Raw genomic sequence first — 16,325 nt, 5'->3', positions numbered from 1 at the left:
CCGCAGTCGAAGGTTTCAGACCTGTGTCTCTTATCCTTCATCCCTTAATCGTCCCTTAAAGGACGGGGTGCGTCAAAAGTGCCCCAAGGCTTCGTCTGATCGCCAAAATAATGGCCGCAATCGATTCCTCGGGTCAATATCTAACCTCAGTCGAAGGTTCCAGACCTGTGTCTCCTATCCTTCATCCCTTAATCGTCCCTTAAAGGACGGGGCGCGTCAAAAGTGCCCCAAGGCTTCGTCTGATCGCCAAAATAATGGTCGCAATCGATTCCTCGGGTCAATATCTAACCTCAGTCGAAAGTTTCAGACCTGTGCCTCCTATCCTTCATCCCTTAACCCGCGCCCCACTGGGGTCTGCGTATAACACGCCCTACTGGGGGGGGGGGGCTATTCATAGCCCCCCTCCTAACTCCGAAACTACTGGGCCGATCGTCAAAATTCAAACGGCGTCTGATAGCCCCGGAAAAACTGTCGAGCGAAACCTAATTTCATTGACCTCGAGGTCACTGATGACGTCACAGGTCAGGTCAAAGTAAAAATTATTAGCATTTTGGCTTCTTTACGTTTTGGGCTCTGGCCGCCGTCTTACAAGTCAGATCAGGCTCATTTTTGGTTCACACACTCGTGAACAGATGCTCTAGATACTCTGAGGGTACCAAACCTGTACTTTGATTTTCAGGTCAAGGTCAGGTCATCACAGGTCACGAAAATATTATATCATCCGTCGGTCACGTGACGCATGTTTTATGGTCCATTTAGGCCAAACATTTCGAATTTGATGTTTTCTGTGTCATTCGAGGTCATTTTCAAATTTAGCTTAGGTCAGGTCACTTTCAGGTCAAAAAAGGTCAAATTTTGAAGTTGAAATTTTTCAACAAAAAAAGGTGTCTATTGGATGCAGTTTGAGCTCAGGAACACGATGGTGCTATTTATATTGGCGTACGATGTCAAATTCGCGCTGAAAAATTGATTTGAAAAATTAATAATTGTTAATTTTTTGCAATAATGCGTATAACTTGGCCATTTTTGAAGATATTTAGCTACAACTTGCTAGAGTTAGTCATAATAATGCGTTCTATCACATATATTCCGGTTTTTTCGAAAAGTCAAAAAAAATTGAAAAAATGTAAAGATATAAATTTTGAATTTTATTATATAAAATTTTCTAAATTTTCAAAATTTCGAAAATCCGAGATAGCAGTTTGATAGCGCAGTCTATTCTGAGTCCTCTCATGCAAAGAAATTGGATCTACCTTAAAGGAAATAGTTCACTTTTAACATGGGGTTTTGAGCTGGAATAGCAGTTTCGTAGCTTGAGCTGAGACTAGCACAAATCAGGAGCTTTTACGGCTCAACGATCACCCTAGACGAAGAAATTCCATTTCTCGTTCCGAAAAGAGTGCCTTGTAGAGGAATGCGTGCCTTGCACAGGAATGCAGCCACGTCATCGTCAGCCAATCAGCGTGCTGCTTACAGCCAATGCAGTATTCGTAGGTTTGAGCTACGCAATATGATTGGTCAATGCGTACCAAGTCAATTGGTCAATGGTAATAAGCTTCCGCGTCAAACATTATTTTACCTAGAATATAGTTCGCCCTATATTAAAATAAAGAAAATAATTGTTTTTACAAAAAGGTTTTATTTTATTTCATGATTATTTTGAGCATAAAAAATCATAAATCAATAGCAAAATACTGATTTCAGGAAAGTGGACTGTTTCCTTTAAACACTGAGCTCTTGGGAGCGATTGCCGTGGTTCAATGTTTTGCGTCGAAATCGGCCGAACATGACGTCACTCTGACGTCATTTCCGGCCGACCTATGGTAGGTACGAAATTCAAATTTTGACACAAGGTGTCAAATTAATGCAGCCGAAGGTACTGAAAGTTTGGCGTCGATATGTCAAGCGGTTTGGAAGTTATTGCAGAAAAACGGGAGGGGGGCTATAAATAGCCCCCCCCCCCAGTGGGGCGCGGGTTAATCGTCCCTTAAATGACGGGGCGCGTCAAAAGTGCCCCAAAGCTTCTTCTGATCGCCAAAATAATGGTCGCAATCGATTCCTCGGGTCAATATCTAACCTTAGTCGAAGGTTCCAGACATGTGCCTCCTATCTTTCATCCCTTAATCGTCCCTTAAAGGACGGGGCGCGTCAAAAGTGCCCCAAGGCTTCGTCTGATCGCCAAAATAATGTTCGCAATCGATTCTTTGGGTCAATATCTAACCTCAGTCGAAAGTTACAGACTTATGGCTCCTATCCCTCATCCCTTAATCGTCCCTCAAAGCACGGGGCGCGTCAAAAGTCTCGCAAGGCTTCGTCTGATCGCCAAAAAAAATTGTCGCGGACGTCTGATTTTGGCGATCAGACGAAGCCTTGGGGCACTTTTGATGCGCCCCGTCCTTTAAGGGACGATTAAGGGATGAAGGATAGTAGGCACAGGTCTGGAACCTTCGATTGGGTTAGATATTCACCCGAGAAATCGATTGCGACCATTATTTTGGCGATCAGACGACAACTTGGGGCACTTTTGACGCGCCCCGTCTTTTAAGGGACGATTAAGGGATGAAGGATAAGAGGCACAGGTCTGGAACCTTCGACTGAAGTTAGATATTGACCCGAGAAATCGATTGCGACCATTATTTTGGCGATCAGACGAAGCCTTAGGGCACTTTTGACGCGCCCCGTCCTTTAAGGGACGATTAAGGGATGAAGGATAAGAGGCACAGGTCTTGAACCTTCGACTGAGGTTAGATATTGACCCGAGGAATCGATTGCGACCATTATTTTGGCGATCAGACAAAGCCTTGGGGCACTTTTGACGCGCCCCGTCCTTTAAGGGACGATTAAGGGATGAAGGATAGGAGGCACAGGCCTGGAACCTTCGACTGAGGTTAGATATTGACCCGAGGAATCGATTGCAACCATTATTTTGGCGATCAGACGATGCCTTGGGGCACTTTTGACGCGCCCCGTCCTTTAACACGCGCAGTGGAAGGGTTGCGAGTATTACGCCCAGTGGAAGGGGGGGCGGTTGTCGCCCCCCCCCCCCCTAAGATCTCAGCTCCCACTGGAGTTAGAAAGACGAAATTTGGAGGGTAGGTGGGGGCCATGGGGAACTCTGTTGTGTGTGAATTTCATGACCCTAGGTCAATATCTTCAAGGTCAAATGAGGTCAAATGTGGTCAAATCTGCCATATTAGCGACTTTTTTGCGTTTACACGCCGATAACTCAAAAAGTTACCAGCCGATTTTCTTTAATCTTTCACTATACGAAAGAACAAACATTTGCGAGTATGTATGGTGAATTTCTTGATAATCCAACAATGAATATGGCAGTTAGAAGCCTGCTAAGGGTCTGCATCGAAATTATCGCCAAATTAACGAGCTAGAGCCTCGTCAATTATGCTATGTAAACCGGGTTCTTATCCGTTTTCCCCTTTTTTCAAGTCCTACTTTATATTATTTCTCTTTGGTAGTATTGAATGGGATATGGAAGCTCCACGCCTCCTATTTTCTGAGGCAATATTTGCGCTATTGGGACAATTTTTATTGTCTCTCTTCAAAAGTTTCTTGCTATTTGACGTCATTGGCTTTTTAGTCTATGTTTGAAATGCCATACATTTTTGCGTATTTATTTGCAAAGTTGAGGATAATTTGAATTAATATAGCATTTTGATACATGTAAAAATTTATGAATAGCTTAAAAGCCTTCTATGTGCTTAATTTATCTTTGACAAAAAGTCTCGAAGCAAAAAAACGTCACGCAACAAGCCAAAGAAGAGTGACTTCAAGAACCCACAATGTTATAGCCTTGCTGGAACTCGTGTCGGTCGTGTCGGTCCTTTTGTGGTTGGCTGTTGCGGCCCGTTTCGCGTGGTGTCAAATTTCCTTTCCGACAGGTATTAGGGGGCTTCATTCATTATTTATGTATTAAAGGAAACAGTCCACTTTCCTGAAATCAGTATTTTGCTATTGATTTATGATTTTTTATGCTCAAAATAATCATGAAATAAAATAAAACCTTTTTGTAAAAACAATTATTTTCTTTATTTTAATATAGGGCGAACTATATTCTATGTAAAATAATGTTTGACGCGGAAGCTTATTACGCATTGACCAATCATATTGCGTAGCTCAAACCTACGAATACTGCATTGGCTGTAAGCAGCACGCTGATTGGCTGACGATGACGTGGCTGCATTCCTGTGCAAGGCACGCATTCCTCTACAAGGCACTCTTTTCGGAACGAGAAATGGAATTTCTTCGTCTAGGGTGATCGTTGAGCCGTAAAAGCTCCTGATTTGTGCTAGTCTCAGCTCAAGCTACGAAACTGCTATTCCAGCTCAAAACCCCATGTTAAAGGGACTATCCCACCTTTAACATGGGGTTTGAGTTGAGATAGCCAAGTTTGCGGCGAGGTTCAGAAACCACTATCTATCTAGGTTGCAACCCCCGCGGCCTCTTGGTGTTGAAGAAATTTGTTCCCTTCATTTGAAAATGGGCCTTGTACAAGGCCCTATCTTCAACATGGAGCGACCGTTAGTGTGACGTCACCTCGTTTAGTCATTCTGATTTAAATGGGCTTGTTCGTTGAAAAATCGCTTAAAACTTGGTCTGAACTTTGTTGTGGTGCCTACAGAGTAAAAAGAATCAGCTTTATGACAGTAATGTGGCCTGGGGAAGGAGGTAATTTTGGGCTGTGACGTCACATATTTGAAAGTTTGTGTTTGGAATATGGGAAGCCTAAGATGTTTAATGAAAAATAACTGCCAGAACCGTGTTCCTGGTCATCCAATCTATAAAGTCGGGCACAATTTAACTGGTTTTAACAACATTTTAGAAGGTGGGATAGTCCCTTTAAAAGTGAACTATTTCCTTTAAGAGGCATATAACCTTGTCGAAAATTGTGTTTCAGAGCTTATACGGTGCCAGCTTGCCCGATAACATGCTTTTTTCGTGCGGCGCAGTCTCAGTCTAGGTTTGCCGATCTCAGATTTGATCTACCGTGGCGTCAGTCCGTCACAGTCAACGGTTTTGCCTGCAGAACAGAGGGCAAAAGCTGCCAAATTAGCCAAGTTTTCGGAAACAGTTTTTCTGCATTAACTTTTGACTCAAACCTAGCACGAGCTTTTGTTTACTGGCATTGTGTTCCACTCGTCCAGACACATCGATTGAAGACACCTTAACCCTAACCAAGACACCTTTAAAGGTCAATTTGAAAATTTGACCTCGGATCAAGGTCATTATCTGACTGGTAAGGGTATCAGTCGATCCGTATGGTCGAGCCGCACATAATTAAGGTGTTTTCATTGCTATAGCTTGCCTCTATCAAAAGTTATTCGTAAAAAACTGTCAGCTACCATTTGTGACCTGAGATGACCTCAGGGGCATATTAAGGGGTCACGGGTGCCATTTTCATGTTTGGTGTGTCAAAGTCATTTGTAATTCAGTGTTTTAGAGTGTTTGTATTGTAATGACCTTGGTTCAAAACAGGCACCTTTCAATTTTCTCCCATTGACTTATAATGGAGAGGCTGCAAAATTGACCTGACCTTAGGTCACTGATATCAAATATCTAAGACATACATTTTGTACATGCTGTTGCTCTTATCAGTCGCTGAAGATTCAAAGTGATCTGTCATTCAGTGTAGCTATGGCAGACATTGAAACTTTATGTTGTGAGGTCACTTGAGGTCACCTGGGCTGGTGACCTGAACTTCAGTGACCTGGGTCTGAAATTTTCACAACTTGTGCAGAAAAGACGCATGATAAAGTATGCTAAAAACCACAAGGGGATGTTCAAACCCCCCCCCCCCCCCCAGCAGGAGGAGGGTTAAAGTGACCATCCCACCTTAACATTAGTTTTGAGTTGAGATAGCCAAATTGGTGGCCATGGCCTGAAAATACCGGTTTGGGCACTCACAACATCGAAAAATGCTTTAATTCGGAGATATGGAATTTCAAACTTGCAGTTTTCGAATTCTAAGGGGCTAATGCATTGGTATGCCCCCTTAGAATTTGTGACGTCAGCGGAGGTCTAACAGTTTTTAAATCTTTTACTAAAACGTTTGGTAGCACGCGGTGGTATATGCTGCTTTGCGCGCAACAAATGCCGCACTTTCAAATAAAGTCGCTAGGAACAGCGGAGATCCCAAAAAGTAAACAAAAGTAAAAGTCTAATATCTTGAAAACCGGTGAATATTTTTCGATGAAATTTGGTACATATTCGTTTTCGCTCTTTCTGAACCGAGCGACATCACTTTCATGCCAATTCATTAACTTTTTTGAAGGTGGGAGGGTCCCTTTAACTAAACATTCAAAGCTTGTAATGTGAAAACAAGCAAACCTGAATGAACTAAATTATGCCTCTACCATACACCTACCTAACCACATAGACCCCTATATATGAGGTATGCAGAGGTCTATGGTCTACCATAAGGCAGCTACCTGTCCTCTGGTGTGAGATGACAGGTGCCTTAGCCAGAAAAAGCAAGCTTCTGAATGCTGCACCTAGGTTAGCATTTAGCAATATAGCACCATGTCAGCAGCCCATAGAACTTTCTGCAAATCTTCTTAGCATAAACAAGCCCCACGACATAGAATTTGCATCCTTGAAGAAAAATATGCATTGGCTAAGCCTTCACTAATAAGATCTGATTGAAATAGCCATACTCTGAAATTTTTCTATGAGACGTGTCCCTGGAATTATAAAACAAAATGCTAAGTTTTTCAAAGGATGATTCTTTAGTTCAACCTCATGCAGCATAAGCTATCTGATTTGAGTCTCCACACCCAATTTAAAATCATGGCATGGCAGCAGCATCAATGAGCCACACCAGTCAAGGAAAGAAATGTGCAGCAACTTGCAGTAATGTGACCTGAAATCCACATTTCAAAATGACATGCATTGGACAATGTTTAAGATTTGCACCACATGATTTGGTAGTCTGTTGCAAAACGGAAAACATGTAGGTTGATTGCTGAGGAGTTCGCTCTGTTGTTTGTATCTGCTCGATTTTTTAGTTGTTCAGCTTGTACCGTGTGTGCCGTCTCTTCACGTCCTCCATTTGCTCTTCTACTTTTTTCTTTTTTCAGCCCAGTCGCCGATCAGCCATGGCCGAACTGGACTTGGACAACGAGTTTCTGGGCCAGGGCGACTCGGGCGCCAGCTCCACCTTCCCACAGCAGTGCTCAGCGCTGCGCAAAAACGGATTCGTCATGCTCAAGGGACGCCCGTGCAAGATCGTCGAGATGTCCACCTCCAAGACGGGCAAGCACGGCCACGCCAAGGTGCACATGGTGGGCATCGACATCTTCACGGGGAAAAAGTACGAGGATATCTGTCCGTCCACGCACAACATGGACGTGCCCGTGGTGCGACGCTTCGAAATGCAGGTGTGTGCAGCGTGACGTGACGGTCTTAGTCGTTCTACTGCTTTTACCCATGCTACTGGTTTTTCTACAGGGATAAGGCAGAATTTTGGTGCGATATACGTTGAAAATTATCATGGTTTCGTTGCCTAGATTACCTGTTAGAATTTCGATTGCACATAACTTGCCTTTGATTACAAGAAGTCCAAAAGAAATAGACAAAAGTCATCGTCATTTGTTTGTGTTGGTCGGTGAGCCTTCAGGCTTGCTGAAAGTGATACCCAAACGAATCCCAACAGCAAGTATTTTATGACCAGTGTATATAGCAATTAGCTTTCCTGGTGCAGGCGCCCCTGGAACTCAACACTGGATCGGCAGGGCCTCGCCATTGTTTCCAACTGACCACCACATCTGGATTGAGGCTGACTGATGTTTATGCATAAGTTGGAACTAGTAATTATCGGCCAAAAGTTTGTTTATTTTTGACAGGATGCCTTGAAAGGAATCTGTAAATTTCGCCAAAAAAAAAGCATTGGTGGAAGAGGTGAAAGCTTAGATATATATTAAAGATATAAATATAAACCAAGTTAATCTTACTTGTATATGAGCGTCCTATTTAAATAACAGCGGTACCTTTTCCATAAAAGAAGCCGTGATCGGCGAGCCTCTAGCAGCACCAGTGTCTGGTCACTGCATCTGACCACCTCTGTTTACCCCCTCTCTCACAGCTAATCGATATCGACGACGGCTTCTGCACTCTGATGGACGACAAGGGTGAGACCCGCGGCGACCTGCGCGTGCCCGAGGGCGCCCTCGGCCAGCAGCTGCAGAAGGACTTTGACGACGGCAAGGAGCTGCTGGTGAGGCGGTGGGCGCGCTGGGGAGGGGGGGGGGTGCGGGCAGGGACGGCACCGGAGTGTATAGGTGGCGCGCAGAGACCGGTCCGTTTTAACGATATACCGAGGGGATTGCACAGGGAGAGTAAGGCTGTACCGCAACTGAAAATGTTTTTTTCAGTTCACGGTTAACGTTTTGTGATGAAAAAAAACTGAGTCTGCTGGAAAACCAGGGGAATATCCTCGTTGTTTTGGGATAGTAAATATTCCCCTGCAAACTCGGCGCGGTCCAGGTAGTCCTCAGGGATCAGTATTGGAAACAAGGCGAAAGATCTTCAAAGGACGGGATTCTCCATTAGTATGTGTCTTAGTCAAACGAGAGCCTGTCTGGACAAAGGGTCCTCTATGGCATACGTCCTGCTGGAATGAATAAGACTGCCTGATCGTAGAACATAATTTGCGGTGACATTTCGGGGATTACAAAAGGACACGGCAAGACCCGGATATATGCTGTTCACTAAAACAGGCATCAGCCGGTGATCAGTCGTCATCGGTGGAATATGCCACTCTCGCTCGGTTCTTTGAATACAGGTCACAAAAGCCCATGTTTTCCTCCGACACCGTTAATATTCTCCGTTGAAATGTCGTCATGATAAAACACGTGTCACGTTTCGAAGCATACGCTGCTCTGCGGTTGCAATTGTTGAGATAAGGAGTTGTTACAAGGACTCTTGGTACGGGAAGAAAGTTTATGTCCTGTTTAGGAATGCCAAGCCACTGCAAAGCCACTTTCAAAAGTGTTTCCTGGTTACATATCGTGTAATGGATGTTTGTTAATGATGTTGTTTTGCGGAATGATTGTTGATTAATGGAGCACCATTTGATAGTTGATCTCCTGTGGACCGTCTGTTTCTCCCCGCTGTCCTTTGGCTGACTGCTCCCTGCGGTCTGCTCCAGCGCTGTCTCTGTATCACTGCTGTCTTAGGGATGGCCCCTCCCTGCTGTCCAGAGGCCGACCCCTCCCCGCTGTCCTGAAGTTGACCCGGGCTGACGGGCCGCGCTGCTCCTGGTACCACTAATCCGTCCACGTGCCGCTGTCTCCATCTGTGACCCTCTCCCCCTCCCTCCCTCCCTCCCAGTCGGTGACGGCTAATGAGTCATAGACGTCCATCTCTGGCTGGTACGGCCGGGCCAGCATCCAGTCGCGGTTAATCGTAAGCCGCCGTCACCAACCGCTCGCGGCCACCGAGCTGAGAGTCGAGTGGACCTGTCCCGGCCGCCTCTGACCGGCCCGGCGGCCCCGTCATCGGCCGGAGGGGCGCGGGTCGGAGAGGGGGAGGGTGGAGCGTGGGCGGCCTCACTGACAGGACGGATTCTCGGAACCCGCTCACAGGAGACGCTGCGATAGGTTGCAGCGACCCGCCGCTGGAGTAGTCATTAGAGGCGGCGACTCGCGCCGTACACCGCCGCCGCGAGACGGATTCTCACTACTTCTCAAAGTGTTGCCACCCTTCGGTTGGAGCTGCCTCTGTTGCTCTGTGCGTTACCATGGGTGTATTAATTCCGCATAGCTGGTCTCCTGTATAAATTTCATCCGTGATTGAGATTTTCTCTTCCGAACTTAATCGCAATTGGAGTTTTCTGGCATCAGTGGATTATCGTCTCGCAAAGCTGTCCGCCTTGCGTTTTAGCACCTTAAGGTGTCTTCGTGAGAGCCGAGAGGCATCTGTTATCTTTGTTTTGTCACAAGGAGGTCCGTGCCGCATTGTTCACAGTTCACTCTTCTGGTTTTGGTCGTTGGACCAGAGGCGTTACCCAGGAACTGTCCTTGGACCAGAGGTGTTACCCCAGAACTGTCATTTGACCAGAGATATTACTCCAGAACTGTCATTTGACCAGAGGCGTTACCCCGGAATTGTCATTACACCAGAGGCGTTACCCCAGAACTGTCATTTGACCAGAGGCGTTACCCCGGAACTGCAAGCAGTGGCGATAGTGATCAGCTCCGAGCGATGGCGACAAACAATGGGTATTGTGAGCGTGCTACGCTCGTGTTGTGGTTTGAAGCTCCAGAGAGGTCCTGAAATGAAGAGCGTAGTCGTGTCATGAGGAGTTTTGTTAACCCGCGCATGTGTAGGCCCCCCCCCCCATGATTTTTCGCGTATAACTCGCGTAAAAAGCGGCCGATCGCGACGACACTTTCAGTACCCTCGCATTTATCAATTTTACACCTACCCTGAATATTTCATGACCCTGACCCAAATGACCTTTGACCTGTGACCTCTTTTCCGAGACCATATTTGGCCGGAATCGCGATTCCGCGTGTCTGCTCGCATTAGCCGCGCGTTTGCAAGCTTTTCGTGGTTTCAAACGTTCAAACATGTGATTTGATGCTGCTCCCATGCATTAGGGTGGGTGTCAAGGTCACCTGAAGGTCAGGTCAGGTCATTGACCTTTGGTGACCTCGGTTCACTTTTTCGAGTTTTACATGTTTCTAGGCTAGTTTTCGGAGCTGAATTCGAATTTAGCAACCATTTGAACATTTACGAAGTAGTTTTGGTGACTTAATAACATGTTACGAAGCTGTCAGAGGCAGGGTTGTATACCAATCAAGTCGATTGAATTGATTGATTTGTTTCAACGCGTATTTTGAGTTGATTGGACTGAGTCGATTGACTTTTTGAGATGACTGGTTGACTGACTCGTTTGACTTTAGCGACTGGTTGACTGATTTGATTCCCGAAAATCAGAGTGACTCGTATGATTGAGTCGATTGAATGGAAAGTTCAAATAAGTTTTAGTTGACGAAAAATAATGACACCAATTGATGACATCAAAGATCACAAAACTACACTGAAAACTGCTTGTCATCACAACTGCAATATGGGGTAGATGGCCAAATAAAGAACAGGGCCTAAACATGAACAGCCAACTTTGACTTTCAACTGCAATAACTGCTCCAATCCTGGTGATAGAACCTGGCGATGCACCTACCTACCTTTCTGCACTCAGCAGGAAACGTTTTTTTTTTAATCCAGATGATGAAGTGCAAGGCCCTATATACTAATAAAGTGCGATTAATTAATAATTCACATCTCCATATCTCCTCAGAAACAACCCACTGAACTCTATAAATACCTGAAACCCCTACAAAAATAACTGAAACAAAAGCGCCGTTTTCGTCTCGCTAATTACGTTTACGTACCTAATTAATAGCTAATTTGCTGCATTGTTTAATTTGCAGCAGAACGTTTGTTGATCCTTTTCTCCTGAGAGCCTAAACATATTTAATATATTTCATTTTCCTTAAAATGTTTTACCGAATATTATAGAGTGGTTTTATTTCAAATGAAATAATAATTAAAACGAAATTGGTGTTGTACAACCGATTTATTTTATGATGATCTACCATACTACATGATAATCAATGACGTCATCTTACCAAAACATAAAAAGACGTAGAATAAGGATTTATAAAAGCTTAGCATACTTATTGGCAAAACGTTTTCTTTGTTTGGCAGTCGCACCGTGCCGTTTTCGCGTTTTAATTTTACTTGTTCCTACTTCCTTTGTCCTTAACTTATCCTGTGGTTCCAGAGTCCTTTTCCTCTCCATTTCCTTTTAAATATATTTTTAATCCTCATCCCTATCCCCCAGTCCTAACGGTTTCAAATTGTATTGCAATAAAATGTTTTGAATTCTTCGCATAGGTACCTAACATTGACATGCCACGTCCAGAGTCGTGGACCGCTAAATACTTCAAATATCTTCCTTCCCAATCTGACAACATCCCACGTCTCAAATGCACATTGTGTGGAAAGATTTTCCAGGCTGCCCGTCAGTCTCTGTCTAACCGAAACCGTCACATGCAGGTAAGATATTTATTTCTATTTCCCTATGGTTAATATGTTATTGATGCATATTATCCATTAAAATAGACATGGTGTAGGGTAAATGGCCAAATCACGAACACTGCCAAAATCCGAGCAGCCAACTTTCAACTGCAATATCTGATATTTAGTGTAAATGGACGAATCAGTAGGTACCTAAATGGCCAAATGCAGCAAGTTGAGGGGGAAGAGGGGTGCGGATAGGTACCTGCCTAGCATAATTGAATTCATTTAAATCAAAATGTATTTTCAGTGGGTAGGTACCTAGTCAACACACACTTACACTTAGGTAGGTACACTTATAAAGTACGAGAATTTAGAAGGCCACTGATGGCAATTTATAATTTTAAATGACACTATTTTATGTTTCTTCTGTAGGTAGGTAGGTAGGTAGGTACACCGGACTGCTATGGACACTTTTCCAAGTTGGTGGGGCAAAAAACCTAATGTATGTCTTGGTTTAAGTCGTTTGATTGAGTTGATTGATTCCTTTCATTGTCGCGTTTGAGTCGATTGAATCAATTCCCGAAAACTGCTCTGACTTGATTGATTTGATTGGTTTCCCAAATTTGTCGTGATTGAATTGATTGCTATTGATTGAGTCGTATACAACCCTGGACTCAGAGGCGGTTGACACGTACTACGAATACCCGTCACGACGCGTACTGGTTGACCTGACCTGACCTGACCCGACCTGGTCCAGATGCTTAAAGACATCATCTGTGATCAAAACTAACACGATATTCGTGATCAGCACCCCGAAAAACCCCTTAGCAGCTACACTTTACGACTTTCTAGCAGGTCCCGATTTTCCCGACTTTGGGTCATTGACCTGACCTGCAAGGTCAACCAATGACCTAGGACCTTAAAATTGGGTATCATCGGCTTCCTCTCGTCACGGGCAACACGCTCGTTTTTTCCGCGAAGCTCTAGCTCGATCAGGGGCCAAACGGCAAGGGGGGGTCCAACCGACTCCCCCCCCCCCTGCACATTAGAAGCTGGCAAACGCCGCACACATGCGAGGTTTAAGTTTTCCTGGGTGGCCGACAGTAATTTTACTGAATCTAGGAGTTCTATTGATTTGCGATCATCGTCTAAGAGATATTTCGTTGAGAGACAATGTCAATCGTCATCATGTGTGCAATGACACGGATCCTGAAGCCCCGCACAAGGGGCCTGGTAGAGATTTTCTACAGCAGGCTCTCTTTGTTTCATATGTTCAAGGTCGTTCTCCACAGGTCGTATATGAAATAGGATTTCGTTGTTCGTGCGCTGGGGCTAAAACGAAAGGCAGGTCGTCTACCATGTGAGGATCTCAGATCTTTATCAACACAGGCGGCTGCTCTACATGTTTTCGACCATGTCTTTCGACGGGGATCTCAGAGAACTTTTCACCTTGGAAGCCAGCGGTCGCGTGAGCCTTGAGCCTCTCTAGCCTGCTGGGGTCGGCTCGTAAACGGATAGTCGTGGCTAGGGCCGTGCGTGTCCGAAAATCCGGACAAGGTCTGCCGAGCTCACCCATCCTGTCCGTGAGGGCCTCAACTACCAGTCGCCAACTGCTGTGGAAGTGTTAACCGTGGACCCCCACAGAGTACTGTACTGTAAACTCTGCGTTTTGTGAGAGGCTGGTGTAATCAACCTCAGGACGACTGTGTAAATAGGTTCCACTTTAAGCCACCAGTTGGCTGTATGTGGTCGAGGCGTATCGCCGTGCCTTCCCCACATTTTCCGCTTAGAACAGGTGCTCCGTTTTCTGACAGGCGTCCGTCATTCGCTTGCATCTTGTCATCACTCCCTGATAAATGATGATACGGACTCGGCCCTTACCGACTGTACTTTTTCTGCCTATATCGTGCGGATGCACCGTGTTGATTTTCATCGACAGCTGTGTCTAGATTATGCACCCTCCACTGTTAGTGCTATCACATGTCAAACCCCCCGTTAGTTTCCGTTGCGATGTGTTCCGTTTGGAGTTCACTGGTGTGGCCTCCCGTCCTCCCTCGTATTTCGGCGAGCTGAGGTGCGCAGTGCACTGACCCCACTCTCCGTCCCCCCTCCCCACAGTGCAGTGTGCTGTCCCTCTGATACTGACCTCCTCCCTCCGTCGCGTCCCTCTGATGACCTCTCCGTCCCTCTCCGATACTAATTCCGCTTCTTTAATACTGATCCCTCTACCTCTATCTATCTATCTCTCCCTTCCATGCCGACCTCTCCTTCCGCCCGTCTAATTCTAACCCCCATCTCCATCCCTCCGATACCGACTCCGACCCTCTCCGTCCCTCCGACAGTGCAGAGCTTTGTCCCTGTGATGTTAACCTCTCTTTGTTTCTCTGATGCTGACTCTTATCTCCATCCCTTTGATGCTGACTCCTGTCCTATCCCCATCCCTCTGATGCTGATCTCTTCTGTCCCTCCGGTAGTGCCAAGTTTGGTCCTTGTAATTTGACATATCTCCGTCCCTCCCCTGTTGCAGTGCACTGTCCCTCGGATGTTGACATCTCTCCGCCCCTACCATGTTGCAGTACAGAGTTTCTTCCCTCAAATGTTGACCTCTCTGCGTCCCTTCCCTGTTGCAGTGCACCGTCCTGAAGGCGTGCACCGAAGAGTGCATCATCGGAACCAAGGTCAACACTGCCGCCTAGAGACCCACCACCGCTTCGCTGCCGGTTGGAGGCGCCTTCACCGGCCTCTGACGACACCGGGGCCCTGACAGACGACCCCGACCGTGACAGCGCGACTGTCAGGACCGACACCGGCCTGGCAGCCGGTTATCTGTCGGGTGAGGTCAGCCCGGTGTCACGCGCGGGCGCTCTCTGACTGTGGTTTGCTGAGCGGAGGTGTGAGGTTTTTAGGGAGAGGAGCCGGAGTACGGGAGTGCGGCGTGCTCTCTCCCCGTGTGTACGGGCTGGGTGGGTGTGCGTGCTATCGTAACTGCCCCTGTGTGGTGTCTTTGTGCGAGCTTTGGACTTTGCGTGCGTTGTGCGGGGCTGGCCAGTTCTGCCCATGACTTCCCATGAAAGCGCGTCTTGTTTTGTATGTTGAGTGTATCAGCATAATACCTGAGTGGGTGGGTCAAAATGTAGTGGCAGCTGTGGCGTTTTCGGTTCTCGTCAATACGTTTTGGAGGTTTGGAACTCGCGATATTAGAATTCGTTCGATTGATTCTTGATTGAATCGTGACCACTGCTAGGATACTCTCAGTTTTGGTTGTGGCCAGCAACTCGGCTACGATAATCGTATGGTTCGCCTTTGTCACACGCGGCCCTGCAATGAGTGCTTATCGGACCTTTGTTACATTTCTACGGCAGACAGGCTCATCAGGGCGCAGCAATACGCACTATGATTGATTTAATTCGGTAATGGCAGTTCTCGGGCCCGGTCCGACACTGCGCGGTTGATTGATTGTATTCTAATCATCGCAGCTAGTCACCTGATTATTGGTGTAGCCACGCCGATCTACTGAGCCTTAATTCTAGTCGTGACTGTATTGTGGAGTGGAGTGTCCGTTTGTCAGCCGAGTTCTCTCCGCCTAACCCGGACCTGTCACCACGGCGGGCCGGTCCGGTCTGGTCTCCGGACCATCTCTGGTCCGTATCGGCCGGTCTAATCGGACCATCAGGGAATGCCCACTGCTGCGTCCTTCGTGGGTCGGCATGACGCAGGGCCTGGTCACTTGCGGCCTCCGACGACCTTCGCAGGCCGGCAGGGCGACAGGGCGGCTGTCAGTGTGAGAGCGGAACGGGGTGGACGGGGGCGGGCTCCACACGGCAGTCCTCTGCGGTCTGCACCGCACACACCTCCAGTGACTGGCCCGGCGAGAATACAGATCATAGGCGAGCTTCTGTAATCAAACGCGCGTCAGTAAAACTGCGACTGCTGGTTTTGGTCGGGAATCGAGATGCTTTGAGATTACAATTCGCATGTGATTACCATTGACGATTTGGAATGGTTTACGATGAACGATTTAGGGTGTTTTACGGCGGAGGTTTCGGCACGCTTTATGGCGGTGAATTAGGGTGTTTTACGAGCTTACATGGAAGTGCTGTCGGGATGATCGCTTTACTCACGGGACGCGAGCTGTGATTGTGGATGTGCCAAGCGAATCGACACCGATTTTCTACCCGAGCCTTGGCGTTGTAATCCCTCCCAAAGTTGTTAATAAATTTTTATCGATGACGCTTTGTGTGACCTCGTGCATACCAGGTGGTAATCGTGAGATACCGCGTGCTTCA

The 16,325-nt window shown here is 46.4% G+C and overlaps 1 protein-coding gene across 4 annotated transcripts; it reads left to right on the top strand.

Moving 5' to 3' along the window:
• Positions 1-3,804: 3,804 nt before the first annotated feature.
• Positions 3,805-16,269, top strand: LOC122388760 (eukaryotic translation initiation factor 5A-like). Of its 4 annotated transcripts, XM_043380249.1 has the most exons (5): positions 3,823-3,896; positions 5,160-5,251; positions 7,092-7,391; positions 8,096-8,227; positions 14,670-16,269. In XM_043380249.1, the coding sequence occupies exons 3-5, from the start codon at positions 7,110-7,112 to the stop codon at positions 14,733-14,735; spliced, it is 480 nt and encodes a 159-aa protein (XP_043236184.1). In that variant the 5' UTR covers positions 3,823-3,896; positions 5,160-5,251; positions 7,092-7,109; the 3' UTR covers positions 14,736-16,269. The 4 variants fall into 4 exon arrangements, with proteins under 4 accessions (XP_043236102.1, XP_043236184.1, XP_043236275.1 ...); XM_043380167.1 differs by lacking the exon at positions 5,160-5,251 and having other exon boundaries at positions 3,805-3,896; XM_043380340.1 differs by lacking the exon at positions 5,160-5,251 and having other exon boundaries at positions 3,895-3,924.
• Positions 16,270-16,325: the final 56 nt, after the last annotated feature.

The sequence above is a fragment of the Amphibalanus amphitrite genome, unplaced genomic scaffold (genome assembly GCF_019059575.1).
Source record: "Amphibalanus amphitrite isolate SeventyFive unplaced genomic scaffold, NRLGWU_Aamphi_draft 000001F_arrow, whole genome shotgun sequence".
In the NCBI taxonomy this organism is placed as follows: domain Eukaryota; kingdom Metazoa; phylum Arthropoda; class Thecostraca; order Balanomorpha; family Balanidae; genus Amphibalanus; species Amphibalanus amphitrite.
The sequence above is the reverse complement of the archived record's forward strand: the minus strand, read 5'-3'. Positions and strand labels throughout refer to the sequence as shown.